The following is a 15,966-nucleotide window of genomic DNA, read 5'->3' as shown; positions in this document are numbered from 1 at the left end:
GTGTCTTAGTGCAGTTGAACATAATCCACAAAGTCCGCTTGTAGTCGAAAAACAAACAGGCAAACATTTATTTCCACAGTTTTGAAATACAGTGATCCATTTGAATGTTCCAGTACACTGCAAACACGGTAAGAAACTGTTTTTCTCCACAGCTAGTTAAAGCCCCCGTAGCTCCACACTGCCTGTCGCGAACCCTCCCCCCGTGCACAGTTACCGTGTGTTAAAGGAACAGTACGTAAAAATTAAATAAGGCAAGAAAAAAATACAATTTAACTGTAAATCTTACACTAAACAAATTATAAAGTAAAAACTGAAATTCCCCATTATCTTACACTTATCCTTATCCAAAATGATTCAAATTATTAACAAATATACACTCTGTGCAATCTGAGTAAACTAAGAGATGATTAGACCTTTATCCTATACACAGAAAAATCAATTGGAGAAAAAGAGTCTAACTTAACATCAATGGTACTAAGAGTAGCTGTAGATAATATTACATCTGTGGGATGATTATTGGTAATTTTTTCTCTAATGATAAAAATTTTATTTGTGAAGAAGTTCATGAAGTCATTATTAGTTAACGTTAAAGGGATGGTTGGCTCAAAAGAGCTCTGACCTTTTGTCAGCCTGGCGACAGTGCTGAAGAGAAACCTGGGGTTGTTCTTATTTTCTTCAATCAGTGATGAATAGTAAGATGTTCTGGCTTTGCGGAGGGCTTTCTTATAAAGCAGCAAACTATTTCTCCAGGCTAAATGATGATCCTCTAAATTTGTGACACGCGTGTTGCTGCCATGAATAGTGCTATTTACTGGTCAAAGAACAATCGAATGGTTAACGTAACTGCTTTTGAGAGGTCTCACGTGTCATTTCCTGGCTTGGAAACATTCATGGCATTAATCATAACATAGTACCCACCTACAGTGGCTTGCAAAAGTATTCGGCCCCGTTGAACTTTTCCACATTTTGTCACATTACAGCCACAAACATGAATAAATTTTATTGGAATTCCACTTGAAAGACCAATACAACGTGGTGTACACGTGAGAAGTGGAATGAAAATCATACATGATTCCAAACATTTTTTACAAATAAATAACTGAAAAGTGGGGTGTGCATAATTATTCAGCCCCCTTTGGTCTGAGTGCAGTCAGTTGCCCATAGACATTGCCTGATGAGTGCCAATGACTAAATAGAGTGCACCTGTGTGTAATCTAATGTCAGTACAAATACAGCTGCTCTGTGACAGCCTCAGAGGTTGTCTAAGAGAATATTGGGAGCAACAACACTGTGAAGTCCAAAGAACGAACACACACACACACACACACACACACACACACACACACACACACACACACACACACACACACGTCAGGGATAAAGTTATTGAGAAATTTAAAGCAGGCTTAGGCTACAAAAAGATTTCCCAATCCTTGAACATCCCACGGAGCACTGTTCAAGCGATCATTCAGAAATGGAAGGAGTATGGCACACCTGTAAACCCACCCAGAGAGCGGCCCAGCCAGGCAAGATAAACCTGTCTCTGTCAGTCCCTGCATCCTTAAATGTTGTCTTGAGTTCTCTCTGGCTGTCACTTTGGTGCATTTAAACCCCTGTTCCTCCCTGTCCTCATCATCTGTTGTCTTCGTCTCCATTATCAGTCATCATAATTTTACCATCTCTCTGCAAGTCTGCAAATTTCTTTATTAAATCATAAGATTCTTAAATTCATCAAGTCTCTCTGTGCCTGGGTCCTCGTCACAAAACATGACATCACTGTTTTGTACATTTTAACACAATTTAATCCAACATTTGTGAAAGAAAAGCAAAACACTTTTTTGAAAAGTCTGTAACAAAACCATCAAATCTGATAAAGGTTATTTAAATGCTGCCAAAGAAGAATGGATTGGAATAAAAAAAAAATACATATCCTAACCTTAATTACTGGGGGAGAATAATGAATGATACTCATAGTGAGTAAAAAGTAAACTGAGTGCATTTTTTTGGACAGAGATTCACTTTTAATGTGTATGTATAATATAATACAGATACATAAAAATACACTCCCAAAACAGAATCAATTATTAAAAATAAATTATTACAAAATATTAATATAAAAACTATAAAAATGGAGGCAACTTTGCCTGTGGTAGAATGTATACAATGTATGAAAAAATCTTTATTGCAGATACTAATTTTACTAATTTAATAATACTAATTTTGTGTTGTAAGCTTTATGACTTTCATGCTTTCATCGTGGTCCTTGGGAGAGCTTGACATTTTTTTTTATCAGGTGGTACACACTGTAAAAAGTTTGAGAAACACTGATAAGTTAAGTGTATGTGTGCTTTTGGAAAACATTTAAAGCTGCAGTACAGAATCTTTGAAACAAGCTTAAAACATGTTTAGAATATAAACAGAGCACTCTGCTTCTCTTTACAGCTCCTCACTCCACCAGGGCTGTTTGGCACTTTCTGATAGTGTGCAAATGTGATGTACGTACTGCGGCAGTCATACAGACAACTGGACGGTCCAAAAGTTGGCCTACCTATTACTGACTGAGGTTTTAGTAGAGTTGTGGCTGAACCACATAAAAATATATCATTAATTTTAATCTCCCCAATCAATTTTAAGTTATGTTGGAATGTTGTTAAAGATGGTCAAAAATGTTTCAACCTAGTTTGTTTTGCAGATTCTGTATAGCAGCTTTAATATCGGGAGAACACAACTTTCAGATTGTGTGAGTAAAATCAGGTTTTTTCTCTTTGTCAGTTTAACAGTTTCTGTTGTGCCTGTCACTATTCCCTGTCTGTTTTCTTACCTGGTTCTTCCTGACCTTCCCCTCTTTCCTCTCTCCCTCTTTGGACTGACAATCATACATAAATAGATTGTATTCAATTAGTTGATTCTATTAAGATCACTAACAAAAAGTCCTCTCTCAGTCTACTTTCAACCAAAAGGCAAATAATCAAACCACATGAACATCTAATAAAAGATATAAACATTGAAACACTGATCCAACATTATTCTTGATTGATGGATCATTTGATCTTACACTTTTACCTGAATGTGGCTCCTTTTTTTGAAAAAACTTCCTTATATCCATCATGAACCTGGCTGTCTCTCTGTACACAAACACACACACAACAGGAGTTATAAGGTTAATGGGCATTCAGTCAGTTAGCTAGTTAGTATCCATTTCAAACAGGACAGTGGTAACAACAGTAGGCGGCGGACAATTTAAAGTTTTAGATTTTAAATAGGCTGTATACATTTCAATGGGAGCAACAGGACGGTCAAATGTCGCTGAATTTACTACAGAGCAGGACAGATTGTAGGGTAGCAAACATTGTCGGAAAACACGCTTTCAACACTGCAGGTTACCTGGGTGTAATGTTTTTCAGCTAAAAAGAAACATGGTCTGACTCCTACCTAACTATATAAAGAGTAACTGAAGGTTAAATGCAGCTAACATGTCCTGTTTTAAGCCAGGCACCCCCAAAAATGGGGACACAGCAAACATGTGGAAGAAGGTGCTCTGGTCAGATGAGACCAAAATGGAACTTTTTGGCCAAAATGCAAAACGCTATGTGTGGCGGAAAAATAACACTGTACATCACTCTATACACACCTTGGAAGAAAACCTCTTGGAGTCTGCAAAAGACTTGAGACTGGGGCGGAGGTTCACCTTCCAGCAGGACAACGACCCTAAACATAAAGCCAGGGCAACAATGGAATGGTTTAAAACAAACCATAACCATGTGTTAGAATGGGCCAGTCAAAGTCTAGATCTAAATCCAATCGAGAATCTGTGGAAAGATCTGAAAACTGCTGTTCGCAAACGCTGTCCATCTAATCTGACTGAGCTGGAGCTGTTTTGCAAAGAAGAATGGGCAAGGATTTCAGTCTCTAGATGTGCAAAGCTGGTAGAGACATACCCTAAAAGACTGGCAGCTGTAATTGCAGCAAAAGGTGGTTCTACAAAGTATTGACTAAGGGGGCTGAATAATTACACACACCCCACTTTTCATTTATTTATTTGTAAAAAATGTACGATTTTCATTCCACTTCTCACGTGTACACCACTTTGTATTGGTCTTTCAAGTGGAATTCCAATAAAATTGATTCATGTTTGTGGCTGTAATGTGACAAAATGTGGAAAAGTTCAAGGGAGCCGAATACTTTTGCAAGCCACTATATATTTCATTTAGGGATAAATCCACATCTTCTCAGTATTTGAAAGTACTCAAGCTGTTTTCTTTCAAGGGCATGGGATAAAAGAGTGAAGCAGTGTGGCTGCTCACAGTTAATGGACCTTGAATGTAGAACGTTCCAAAGGAACAGCCTCCTCACTCTGAAGAGTGACAGGCCCTGATTACAGAAGTGACAGTCTGGACATCATGAATAATTACTGTGATTGTTCTCCTGTAGTCAAAAGAAAGGAGAGAGCATAAAGGATAAAGCACTCTTTATCTAGTCTATCAGATGATTCCATAGTGGAAAGAGCAATAACAATTTCTCTATGAGGACCCAGAGTATTGTGTGTGTTGCACCCATCAGTTTAAGAACCAGTATAGATAAACACAAGCTTTATTATGGATCTGAATTAGTTTTGAATCTGCTTTCTAAGTTACTTTTACCTGATGATTCAGTAGGCTTAAAAATTCAAAAAGAATACATTTGAATCATTTTGAGGTCTACAAACTGCCAAGCTCACTCCATGAGCTTAATGTGCTGCTTCTTTTGCTAATCCTTTATTGCCTTGAGCTTTTGTGACATTGTCAAGGAGAGTAGATGTTCTGTAACATCTAATCCAAGATGTTACAGAATATGGCCCCGTCCATTGTGAAGTCTTCCTGTACCCTTAGCGATAATAATAATAATAATAACAGCCCCAAAACATAATGTTTCCAACTCAGTGCTTGACTGTGGGGATGCTGTTCTTTGTACCCAACATTTCTCTTCCTCTGAACACAGTAGGTTAAGCTGATGCCAAAGAGGTGGATTTGATTTCATCTGACCACAACACTTTCCTCAAGCCTTTTTCAAATCATTTAGATTTTCACTGGCAAACTAAAAGCCAACGGGAAATGATTTTTCAAGTGGCTCATTATGGCATATGGCACATGATAAAACTCTGGAGCAAATAATTGAGCCATTTTATTGGCTGGGCATTAGTGTCAGCTGGTTAACCAGCCAGCCATCCCAAAAGCACCTTTGCAGCCGTTACCCTTAATGGAGGTCATATTTTAGTACATTGACATGGAGATCATCGGGCCATTTCACCAGAGTGCAAGTGAATATTGCTTTGTATTGGTTCTGGTGGATTATGCAATGTGATAACCCAAAGCAGTGCCACTGAGGACCACTTCTGCAAAGAGTATGGCGCAGGCGCTGTTTCAGGTCATCTCCCAAGTTGGCATTCCAAAAGAGATACTGACTGACAAGGGCACATGGTTCATGTCTTGTATACTAAAGCAGCTATATGAATTTTTTGGGCATTAAATTTGTTCGGATCAGTGTCTACCACCCTCCGGCTTATGGGCTGGTGGAGCAGCTTAATATAACTTTAAAGTCCATGATTCATAACCCCATTCACAAAAATGAACGCAGCTATTTCTTGCAGTGCGGGAGGTGCCCAGGCCTCCACAGTTAAGCTGGAGTTATTGCTCAGCAGAAAGTCACAGGGTTTGGACCTGATTAAAGCAAGCTGGGAAGAAGGTCTGAGCCAGGTTAAAAATTAAATTCAATACATTCTTGACCTGAGAGTAAAGCTGCACACTTTTGGGGAGGTTGTTACGAAAAAATTTGCTCGAGACCAGCAATGTCAGCACCACCTGTACAACAGAGGGTCTAGATTCAGGCAATTTTTGCTGGGAGATAAAGTGCTTGTATTACTCCCTTCTTCTAGCTCAAAGTTACTCACCAGTAACTTGCGCTTTTAAATGTCCCCCACGGGTGGCAAGGACCCTTTGCTGTCACACGGTAGGGGGGGGGGGGGACATGGACTGTGAAGTGGTACAGTCAGACAGGGGAGGCCACACAGATATATCATCTCAATCTCCTTAAAGCAAGGAGAGAGGCTGAAATCACTTCTCTGCTGAGTCTGGTGAAGGCGATAGATGATCTGGGGTCAGAGGTCCTAAATTCCACCATTCCTGCCTCCCTCCATTGTGATGACCATCTCACACAAATCCAGAGAGTGGATGTTGTTGCATTGCAACAAGGTTTTGCAGATGTGTTCTCCCCTCTGCCCAGCTGAACCAGTCTCATAGAACACCATTTTGAGACGCCAGCCATCTTCCAACGGCTCATGGACCAGGTGACTATGTGTCTGGGGTACCACTTTGATGGCAAGCAGGTGGGCCTGTAAATGGATGAAGCACCAGCCATTGCATCCTGCCCACGTCCAATGACCAAAAGGATGCAAGGCGGTTCTTGGGGCTGGTTGGTTACTACCGCCAGGCTTTGTGGACATGATCAGGCCCCTGGGTGATCTCACCCAAAAGGGTTGCCAAGATCAGGTCCACTGGAGTGGATTGAGCAGTGCCACATGGCATTCTTGCAGGTGAAGAAGGCTTTCTGTGGGGAACCCTTGCTCTACACCAGCGGTCCCCAACCTTTTTTGCGCCACGGACCGGTTCATGCCCGACAATATTTTCACGGACCGGCCTTTAAGGTGTCGCGGATAAATACAACAAAATAAAACTAGTACCGGTACCGAAAAAAAGAAGATTTATTCATAACACACGTGAAAAGACCCAGGAAAACCAAGTTAACGATAAAAACGATAATAAAATAACGCTGAAAACCGATAAAAACCCTGAAAACCATACATTTCACACCTGAGCCTCAACTCTCGCGGCCCGGTACCAAACAACTCACGGACTGGTACCGGTCCGAGGGGGTTGGGGACCGCTGCTCTACACACCTAACTTCTTCCTCCTTTTTATTCTGTAGACTGATGCCTTGAACGGAGGGCTGGGGGCCATTTTCTCCCAGCAGGTAAGGGGGGTCGACAACCCACTTGTGTACATTAGCAGGAAACGGTCTTTCACCCTCTGTTCATATCTCTCCAAACAGGGGTGTGGTTTGTGGCTCATCTGCAGGGGAGGGGTGGAGCAGTTAGTTCAAGGTGTGGTGTCAAGGGAGGCTAGCTAACACAGCTGTTCTCCATCACACTTTCATGCCACCCTACTTAAGTATGATGCCAGGACCTGACAAGGTTTACCTTGTTTCAAACCCCTGCGTCCCTCTCTATGTGTTTGTGTTTACAGGGAGTGCAGAATTATTAGGCAAATGAGTATTTTGTCCACATCATCCTCTTCATACATGTTGTCTTACTCCAAGCTGTATAGGCTCGAAAGCCTACTACCAATTAAGCATATTAGGTGATGTGCATCTCTGTAATGAGAAGGGGTGTGGTCTAATGACATCAACATCCTATATCAGGTGTGCATAATTATTAGGCAACGTCCTTTCCTTTGGCAAAATGGGTCAAAAGAAGGACTTGACAGGCTCAGACAAGTCAAAAATAGTGAGATATCTTGCAGAGGGATGCAGCAGTCTCAAAATTGCAAAGCTTCTGAAGCGTGATCATCGAACAATCAAGCGTTTCATTCAAAATAGTCAACAGGGTTGCAAAATAACTGCCCATGAACTGAGAAAAGTCAAGCGTGCAGCTGCCAAGATGCCACTTGCCACCAGTTTGGCCATATTTCAGAGCTGCAACATCACTGGAGTGCCCAAAAGCACAAGGTGTGCAATACTCAGAGACATGGCCAAGGTAAGAAAGGCTGAAAGACGACCACCACTGAACAAGACACACAAGCTGAAACGTCAAGACTGGGCCAAGAAATATCTCAAGACTGATTTTTCCAAGGTTTTATGGACTGATGAAATGAGAGTGAGTCTTGATGGGCCAGATGGATGGGCCCGTGGCTGGATTGGTAAAGGGCTTAGAGCTCCAGTCCGACACAGACGCCAGCAAGGTGGAGGTGGAGTACTGGTTTGGGCTGGTATCATCAAAGATGAGCTTGTGGGGCCTATTCGGGTTGAGGATGGAGTCAAGCTCAACTCCCAGTCCTACTGCCAGTTTCTGGAAGACACCTTCTTCAAGCAGTGGTACAGGAAGAAGTCTGCATCCTTCAAGAAAAACATGATTTTCATGCAGGACAATGCTCCATCACACGCGTCCAAGTACTCCACAGCGTGGCTGGCAAGAAAGGGTATAAAAGAAGAAAAACTAATGACATGGCCACCTTGTTCACCTGATCTGAACCCCATTGAGAACCTGTGATCCATCATCAAATGTGAGATTTACAAGGAGGGAAAACAGTACACCTCTCTGAACAGTGTCTGGGAGGCTGTGGTTGCTGCTGCACGCAATGTTGATGGTGAACAGATCAAAACACTGACAGAATCCATGGATGGCAGGCTTTTGAGTGTCCTTGCAAAGAAAGGTGGCTATATTGGTCGCTGATTTATTTTTGTTTTGTTTTTGAATGTGGAGATGTTATATTGGTTTCACTGGTAAAAATAAATAATTGAAATGGGCATATATTTGTTTTTTGTTAAGTTGCCTAATAATTATGCACAGTAATAGTCACCTGCACACACAGATATCCCCCTAAAATAGCTAAAACTAAAAACAAACTAAAAACTACTTCCAAAAACATTCAGCTTTGATATTAATGAGTTTTTTGGGTTCATTGAGAACATGGTTGTTGTTCAATAATAAAATTATTCCTCAAAAATACAACTTGCCTAATAATTCTGCACTCCCTATATGTGTGTTTGTGTGTCCTTGTGTCTTGTTTCCCTTTTCTGTTCCCATGTTCCCCCTCCTTATGTTAATTCCATTTCGCCCCTGTCTGTCATGTTTTTCCATGTTTCCCCAGCTCATCATTTCTTGCTCCCGCTCTCTCCCTCTTGGTTCTCTGCTCCCTCACTCTCTCTCTGTCTTATTTCCTTCCTTATCTCCCTAGTCCATCTAACTTCCCTGAGTGTTCTTTCCTCCTACCTCCCATGTCATGTTGTATGAATTAGTCTACGTCTCAGTGCATCCTGTTTTACTTTGATAGTCTCCTGTCTGGTGTACATAATGTTCAGTTTTGTTCCCCCTGACTCTTAGTTAGATCACATTCAGCTGTGTTTGATTTTTCTTATGTTTTTTTTTCTTATTTTAAATCAAGTTTCTTTCCTCCTGTGGTTTGTTCCCTTGTTTGCCCTTGTGTGTATTTATCTCTGTGTCTCCCTCTGTCCAGTGTTGCTATCTCCCTCATACCTTGCTGTGTGTTCCATTTGTTGGTTTAGGTTCCTGTAATCTCCAGTTCAGTTTTGTTTCTTTGACATTCCAGCAATAAAGCTGTGCTTTTGTGTTAAGTCCTGCCCACTGAGTCTGCATTTTGGGTCCAATCGTGCCTCCCTCACACACAGTTCATGACAAGCGAGGCAGCAGCACAAGCAATTATCACATTGTAAGTAAAGCATCCATGTACTGTCAACGCTGTGTGCCTTGGGTCTTTCATACCACAATGTACTTTTTCAGCTTTGGTTGAGTAATGAAATTGATTCATTACTTTAACTTTTACTGGAGTATTTTTTTTTAACACAGGTATCTGTACTTCTGGTTCAGTACGGGTATTAACTACAAACCCATACGGTAAAAAAATACATTTTTCCTGGCCAAAATATATTTCAAATATATGGTAAATATATGTTGTATTTGTGATGCTCAAAAATTGAAATTGAAAATATAATTTTTTTCAAACCAAAATACATTTCAAAAGATATTTCAGAGTGAAGAAAATACATTTCCAACCTTACAGTAGAATGTATATCAAAGTATCCTTTATTTAAAATGTATTTAGTGCAATAATGATGATGATGATAACAATAATAATACTAAAAGTAACATGTTTTATGTACATCTGCAAAAAACAGTTGGATTCAAACAAAACAGAGTCAAAGGTTTAGCAAGAATTAGGTTGTTTATTCATTTTCTTACAGTATTTCACATTACACAGTATCTCACGTTCACTGTAGCGTTCACTTGACTTTGAAATTATCTGTCAGTGATACAGTAAACAAGATACAACAACTGCTATGTACACTTTAGTTTTTGACAATATATACAATATAGTACTTAAAGGAACACACTCCACTTTTGTTTTTTTGGAAATAGGCTCTGTAAACGACCACGGCAGACCCAGTGGCATTTTGATGCTTTTATTAATCCCTACACGGTTGCTGTACATTCGCACTCAGAGCTGCAGCTCTCCCGCTTCCAGCTCAACATAACACCAACAACCCAACCACAGGACCCAGTACAATATTTAATTCGGCGGGGCGTGATTGCGGATGCCGTGCAGGTGCGTCCGCCTCCTCTGCACGGCACCGCAGGCCACGCCCCGCCACATACCCCCATCGCCCGACTGAGGCCAGGGAACCATCCGGCCGAACGTACTCCCCCCACCGCGAGCGGGAGAGGGGATCAGCCCGGACCGTCGGCGCCCCCGGGCCCTGGCCAAGCGACGGGGAGTTGTGAGTTCAGGTGGCCGCCTGCGAACCCAGCAGCGTCGGCGAAGCTGGTCCGGAGGTCGGCCGCGTGGCAGGTGGACGCGGCGCTGTTGGTACGGTCGTGCGCCCCAGCTCGCAGGCGGCTGGGCAGATGTCCGGCAGGCACCGGCCTCTGGTGGAGGTGAGGCCGCTCTGCTCACCCCGCTAACCTCGGGCTTCGGTGGCGCGGACTCCCTTAGCACGTGCACCACCGACTTATCCCGCGGCTTCTCCGCCCCTCCCGGTGGGAGCAGCTCACGCTGCACCTCCACCGCTGCCGGCTGGAGCAGCTCCCCTCGCTGCGCCTCCGGCGCTGCCTCTACCGGCTGGAGCGGCTCCTCGGACGCCGCCTCCACCTCTGCCGGCTCCGCCGCCTTCTTCCGAGGCGCAGGAACGGGCACCGGGCCCTGCAGAGCCCCTGCGGCTCCCACGCGAGGTGTGGGGACAGGCGCTGTGGCAGGCTGCGTGCTAGTTGGTCGCAACCTGGGGGCCGGCACGGGTGCCTGCACGGACTGGATCTCCTCCACTCCAGCGCCATTGGGGAGCGCCGGTGGGGGTGGCGGTGGTGTCGGGCAGGACCGGATCAGCGCCGCCAGATTCTCCATCCTCTGCAGGTGGCGTTCGGTCTGGTCCTGCAGCTCTTCCCGCCTGCGGCGCCACACCGCCGCCTGCTCCTGCTGCGTGGCCGCCAGCTCGGCCACCATTCTCGCCAGGTCCTCCCTCTGCTGGCCCACTCCTGGATCTGCCGTGCCTCCCGTCCTGGGTTTCGGCACCACTGTAAACGACCACGGCAGACCCAGTGGCATTTTGATGCTTTTATTAATCCCTACACGGTTGCTGTACATTCGCACTCAGAGCTGCAGCTCTCCCGCTTCCAGCTCAACATAACACCAACAACCCAACCACAGGACCCAGTACAATATTTAATTCGGCGGGGCGTGATTGCGGATGCCGTGCAGGTGCGTCCGCCTCCTCTGCACGGCACCGCAGGCCACGCCCCGCCACAGGCTCATTCTCCATCTCCCTCAGAGTTAAAAATGCAGCGTCTTCTTTCTAGATCTGTACGTTAATAGGGCTCTGGAGTGTGATCTTACCGGATGGGGCATAGCCAGGATTTTTGGTTGAGGCGCTATATTAGCAGGCCAAACAAATTTGCTGTGTGATCGGTTGTAATGTTAGATTGCACTACCGGCAAGGGAATAAGCTTGAAAATGGGCTCTCTTTTCATTGTTTCCTCACCTGGAAGCATCATGAGGGAGCTTATGTGTTGGATGTTACCAAAAGAAGGTGTCTAGCCTGGATAGCAGCTGTGAGACGAGCTGATATTCAGTTCTCTACCATCCACAGATATCTGTTGGTGTGCTTCAGTATTTTCATTCTGGTAAGTTCTAAATAAGTTCATATTACTCTTTTTATTTTCAATGCACTCTGAGGTCATAGCAAATTAGAACAAACATGCAGAACTACCTTTATTTCTAGAGTTGCTAATTATTTGGCATTATTGCAGGCAAACCAGCCTATGAAATGAATGAAAGAAATCCAACACTACACATGGTTCACTACGAAATCTTTGTACATGCTACATACCAATCAGATTACTTCTTCCATGTGAGGGTGAAAAGGTGACCTTTCTGGATAAAATGGCAAAGGTTTGCTGCGTTTTGGTGAACATGTGCCCCAGTGTGTTGGTAAAACCAGGGAAAATGCCCTTGTTAAATACTCTTAAAAGTCTTGTGCTGTATATGTAGTGATACATTTTCAAAAGACACAGTAAATTACAGAATGCTATTAGTGGGTGATATTATATAAATGCTGTCATGATTTTATGTAAACATTTTGTCATTTGTAAATTATACATGACATTGATTCTACATTATAACTGATGTGATGTTCTATAAAGTGGTTTTAATTAAAAATAGGCAAGCATTTGTTTGTTTCTTTATTCAACTTTTGAACAGTGGTAATTAGTAAGTACATAATCAGTAAATGCAAATTATTTACAGCCCCCCCCCCCCCCCCCCCCTTAAATTAAAACATTATGGGTTATTCAGAACAGAACTATGCTTGGAAAAATATTTTCCTATCAGTTGATCCAACTCCTCCACAGTAGCAGGTGGAATTATTTTGTTTTGAGGACGGCTTCTTTTACCTATTACTACAGATGGTCTGTTTATGTTTTGATTGAGAGCCTTTTTTTTTGGGCAGCTGAAGAGGAGAAGTCTATCTTATGGCCAACCTCTGGCTGTATCTTGGTCATATTACCCAGCAAAATCCAGTATGCAGGTTCATCTGTAACAGTCTTTGTGCCACAGATCCTCACTATTGCTTCTACTTTAAACAGAAGAGCAGGGACATGGGTGCAGGTCTCCACGACTCCGGCCATACAGCTGCAGCGGGCGCCTTCAACCTTCCCTGTGATGCTCACAATGACCCATGGCTGCAATGCTGGTTGATTCAGTCTTTGAGAGTGCAGTACCTGAAACACACACAGACAAAGTTCAAGACACGAACTTTAATAAGCCAAGGCCAACACAAATGTGTTGTATCTACGTTCAAATACATTAATCATAAATGTAACAAATAAAGTGTTTTTATGTATCCATCTATAGAAAGCTGCACATTATATTTTAAATCTGCATATTTCTTTTTAGAAAGCATAAAGTTTGACTTTAAGTGACAATTGTGGACACCTAATATGATAAGCAGATTCTGCAGGTCATTAACCAATGTATAAAACTAAAATAAAATGTATTTTTAGTGACACAGCACACAAACACGGAAGCAAGATGTGTAATTAGGATTGTTTATAATAAATATGAATTAATTAGTGCAATTTCTTTAACCATAGAGAATAACTAAATCCTTCAGAACAATGTCACATCAGTGCACTGAACTCACTATGTTATCCATCTAACAGAGCTTCCACATGTTCTTACTGTAATCTCCCCCTCATGAATGAATTTATGCTTGCACTAATCTGAATGTTCAGAGGGAAATCAAACGCATTTTATTCGCAGTACTCAGGCTGACTTACCTTTGTTTGAATGACGGCGTACTCACAATTGTACCCAGTCCTTGGTGAATTGGATGTGGGCCTCCAGAGATTTATAATGGCGAAATTGGTGCTCCGTGTATGCGCTGACTTTGCAAACAAGGTACAAGAATAGATCATGCTAAGTCAATAGTGGTTTGGTCTTCAGGGTTTCTACTCCACTGCCGGATTTCATACGGGTCCACATTTCCAATGCACGCTATTTTTTTTTTGCAATTACAGTCTCTTTGCATCTGGACACAACCTGTCTCTATACCGTCCTTTTTCTTTTGAGCTACTTTTCAGAATTGCTCGTCCTTCCAACACAGTGGCTGTGTCCGAATTCAGGGGAAGGATGCTTAAAATGGCATATTTGGATGCAATGATGTCACAGCGACGTCGCGAAGGCTGTCCGAATTCAAAGAGCACTCAAAATGTGGCGACAAATGCGTCCTACCTCTCCGCAAATTTGAGGGTTAGCCGTGTCCGAATTCTGGGGAAGGATGCGCCAATGCCACATTTGGAGGCAATGACGTCACAGCGACGTGGCGAAGGCTGTCCGAATTCAAAGAGTACTCAAAATGTGGCGACAAATGCATCCTACTTTGCCCTGAATTCTAAGGATGGGTCCGATGTATCCTTCATGTCCTACTATATCCCAGGATTCATTGCGGGCCACCTGCCGCATAAATTCCAAACCAGTAGAAGCATTTTGGACCGGAACAATGGCGGGCAAACCGGGCGTGACAGTGGGAGAGGAATCTGCATTCACATGTAAGTACTTGAAAATCTGGTGTTACAAAAGTTAAACCCCCATAGCGGTTCTGTTGGTAGTCTCTGGGCATATGCCTGTGTTTAGCTTATAATCCATAGAATCCCCGTGATAGATTGCACTTGAACTAGTATGGTGACCCCAGCAGTTTGTCATGCATTGCCACTCTCATACAGCTACGTTATATCTTGCTAATTAATCATTTTGTGATACGTTGCAGGGAACAAAGAGCAAACAACTCTCCTCATCAGATTGCAAGGCGAAAACGACCACCTCTTCACTGCGGTGAAGAATTCTGCCACTGTGGCATGGAGGTACAAGAACAAATCAATTCACACCCATATATGAGTGTAGTTTCATTAACCCTCATGCTGCAGAGAACCTGTGATGTCCATTCGGTATCACTCTGGCGTGCTGCTTTGCAAACGTCCGGATGTGGGGATCAACATAGTTGCCAACGTTTCTGTCTGCTCTTATTTTTCAGGTGTGATCAGGACTATACTGGAGAAGATGGGTTTGCAGGGGACAGTCACCCCCTTGCAGGAAAGGAAAAAGTGGGTTAACCTCAAGACAAAATACAAAGTATGTTGTTCTCAAGCAGATAAGTCATGAGGACACAAGTTAGTAAATGTGCACCTACTAAGAATTGTTGTGGTGTTATCATGTGTTAACTGTTGTGTTTTTATTTCCTCTGCCATTAGGACTGCAAGTATCCAGGGTCAGGAGAGGGTGTAAGTGGGAAGCCCACTGCTGCCACTTGGCCCTGGTTTGCCCTCATGGACGAGGTAATAGTACAGAGGCCGTCCATCAGGCTCCCTGTCCTACTGTCCACTCTCCCTGAGGACACTCCAGGGCCAAGTTCAGCAGTGGGTGACCAGAATGTAGCAGAATCTGACACTGATGAGGGAGACAGTCAGCCACCGACAACAGCAAGGAAGAGGAAACGGGATCGGGATGACGAGCTGCTCAACCTCATCAGGGAGGACATGCAGCAACAAAGGGAGGCTGAGGAGAGAAGGGCACAGGAGAGCAAGGAGCGAATGGACAGACTTTTTACAATCCTGGAACGTCTGATCCCAAAATGACTGCTGCGTCCCTCTAATTTCATTTGACAGTTCTGTGACATTTGTGTGTTGAGATGATTTTCCAGGCACCAGACACCTTCTTTTTCCTGCATTGCAAACACTTTCCTTTAAATTATTTTGTTACATTGTGCCCTTTGTGTTGGATGTTACAAGTCTCATTTTCGCAATAAATGGAATCAAATAGTAATAGCCCCTCCTTGAATCGCTACCTTATCGTGGTGGAGGGGTTTGTGTGTCCCAGGGATCCCAGGGGCTATGTTGTCTGGGGGCTTTTGCCCCCTGGTAGGGTCTCCCATGGCAAACTGGTCCTGGGTGAGGGACCAGACAAAGAGCGATTCAGAAGACCCCCATGAAAAGAATATCGAGGGAACAGTTTACCCTGCCCGGGATAGGGTTACCGGGGCCCCGCCCCGGAGCCAGGCCCGGGGAGGGTGCCCGAGGGCGAGCGTCTGGTGGCCGGGCCTTAGTCCATGGGGCCCGGCCGGGCACAGCCCGAAGAGGAGACATGGGCCCATCCT

The 15,966-nt window shown here is 43.5% G+C and overlaps 1 protein-coding gene across 1 annotated transcript; it reads left to right on the top strand.

The window, feature by feature from the left end:
• The first annotated feature begins 14,316 nt into the window (after positions 1-14,316).
• On the top strand, positions 14,317-15,448 carry LOC146692754 (uncharacterized). The gene is made up of 4 exons (XM_085433508.1): positions 14,317-14,365; positions 14,584-14,677; positions 14,858-14,945; positions 15,065-15,448. The coding sequence occupies exons 1-4, from the start codon at positions 14,317-14,319 to the stop codon at positions 15,446-15,448; spliced, it is 615 nt and encodes a 204-aa protein (XP_085289634.1).
• The last annotated feature ends 518 nt before the right edge of the window (positions 15,449-15,966 follow it).

Source organism: Copadichromis virginalis, linkage group LG15 (genome assembly GCF_057382275.1).
Source record: "Copadichromis virginalis isolate Kocher_CV1m ecotype Utaka linkage group LG15, C_Virginalis_male_GT1.1, whole genome shotgun sequence".
Classification (NCBI taxonomy): Eukaryota; Metazoa; Chordata; class Actinopteri; order Cichliformes; family Cichlidae; genus Copadichromis; species Copadichromis virginalis.
The sequence above is the reverse complement of the archived record's forward strand: the minus strand, read 5'-3'. Positions and strand labels throughout refer to the sequence as shown.

What these genes read in the sequence shown, in the direction of transcription:
- LOC146692754 (XM_085433508.1), top strand. Translation starts at nt 14,317, where the DNA reads ATGGCGGGCAAACCGGGCGTGACAGTGGGAGAGGAATCTGCATTCACA. An exon ending in TCTGCCACTGTGGCATGGAG is followed by an intron (nt 14,678 to 14,857) that starts GTACAAGAACAA and finishes AGGTGTGATCAG; the next exon opens with GACTATACTGGAGAAGATGG. An exon ending in ACCTCAAGACAAAATACAAA is followed by an intron (nt 14,946 to 15,064) that starts GTATGTTGTTCT and finishes CTCTGCCATTAG; the next exon opens with GACTGCAAGTATCCAGGGTC.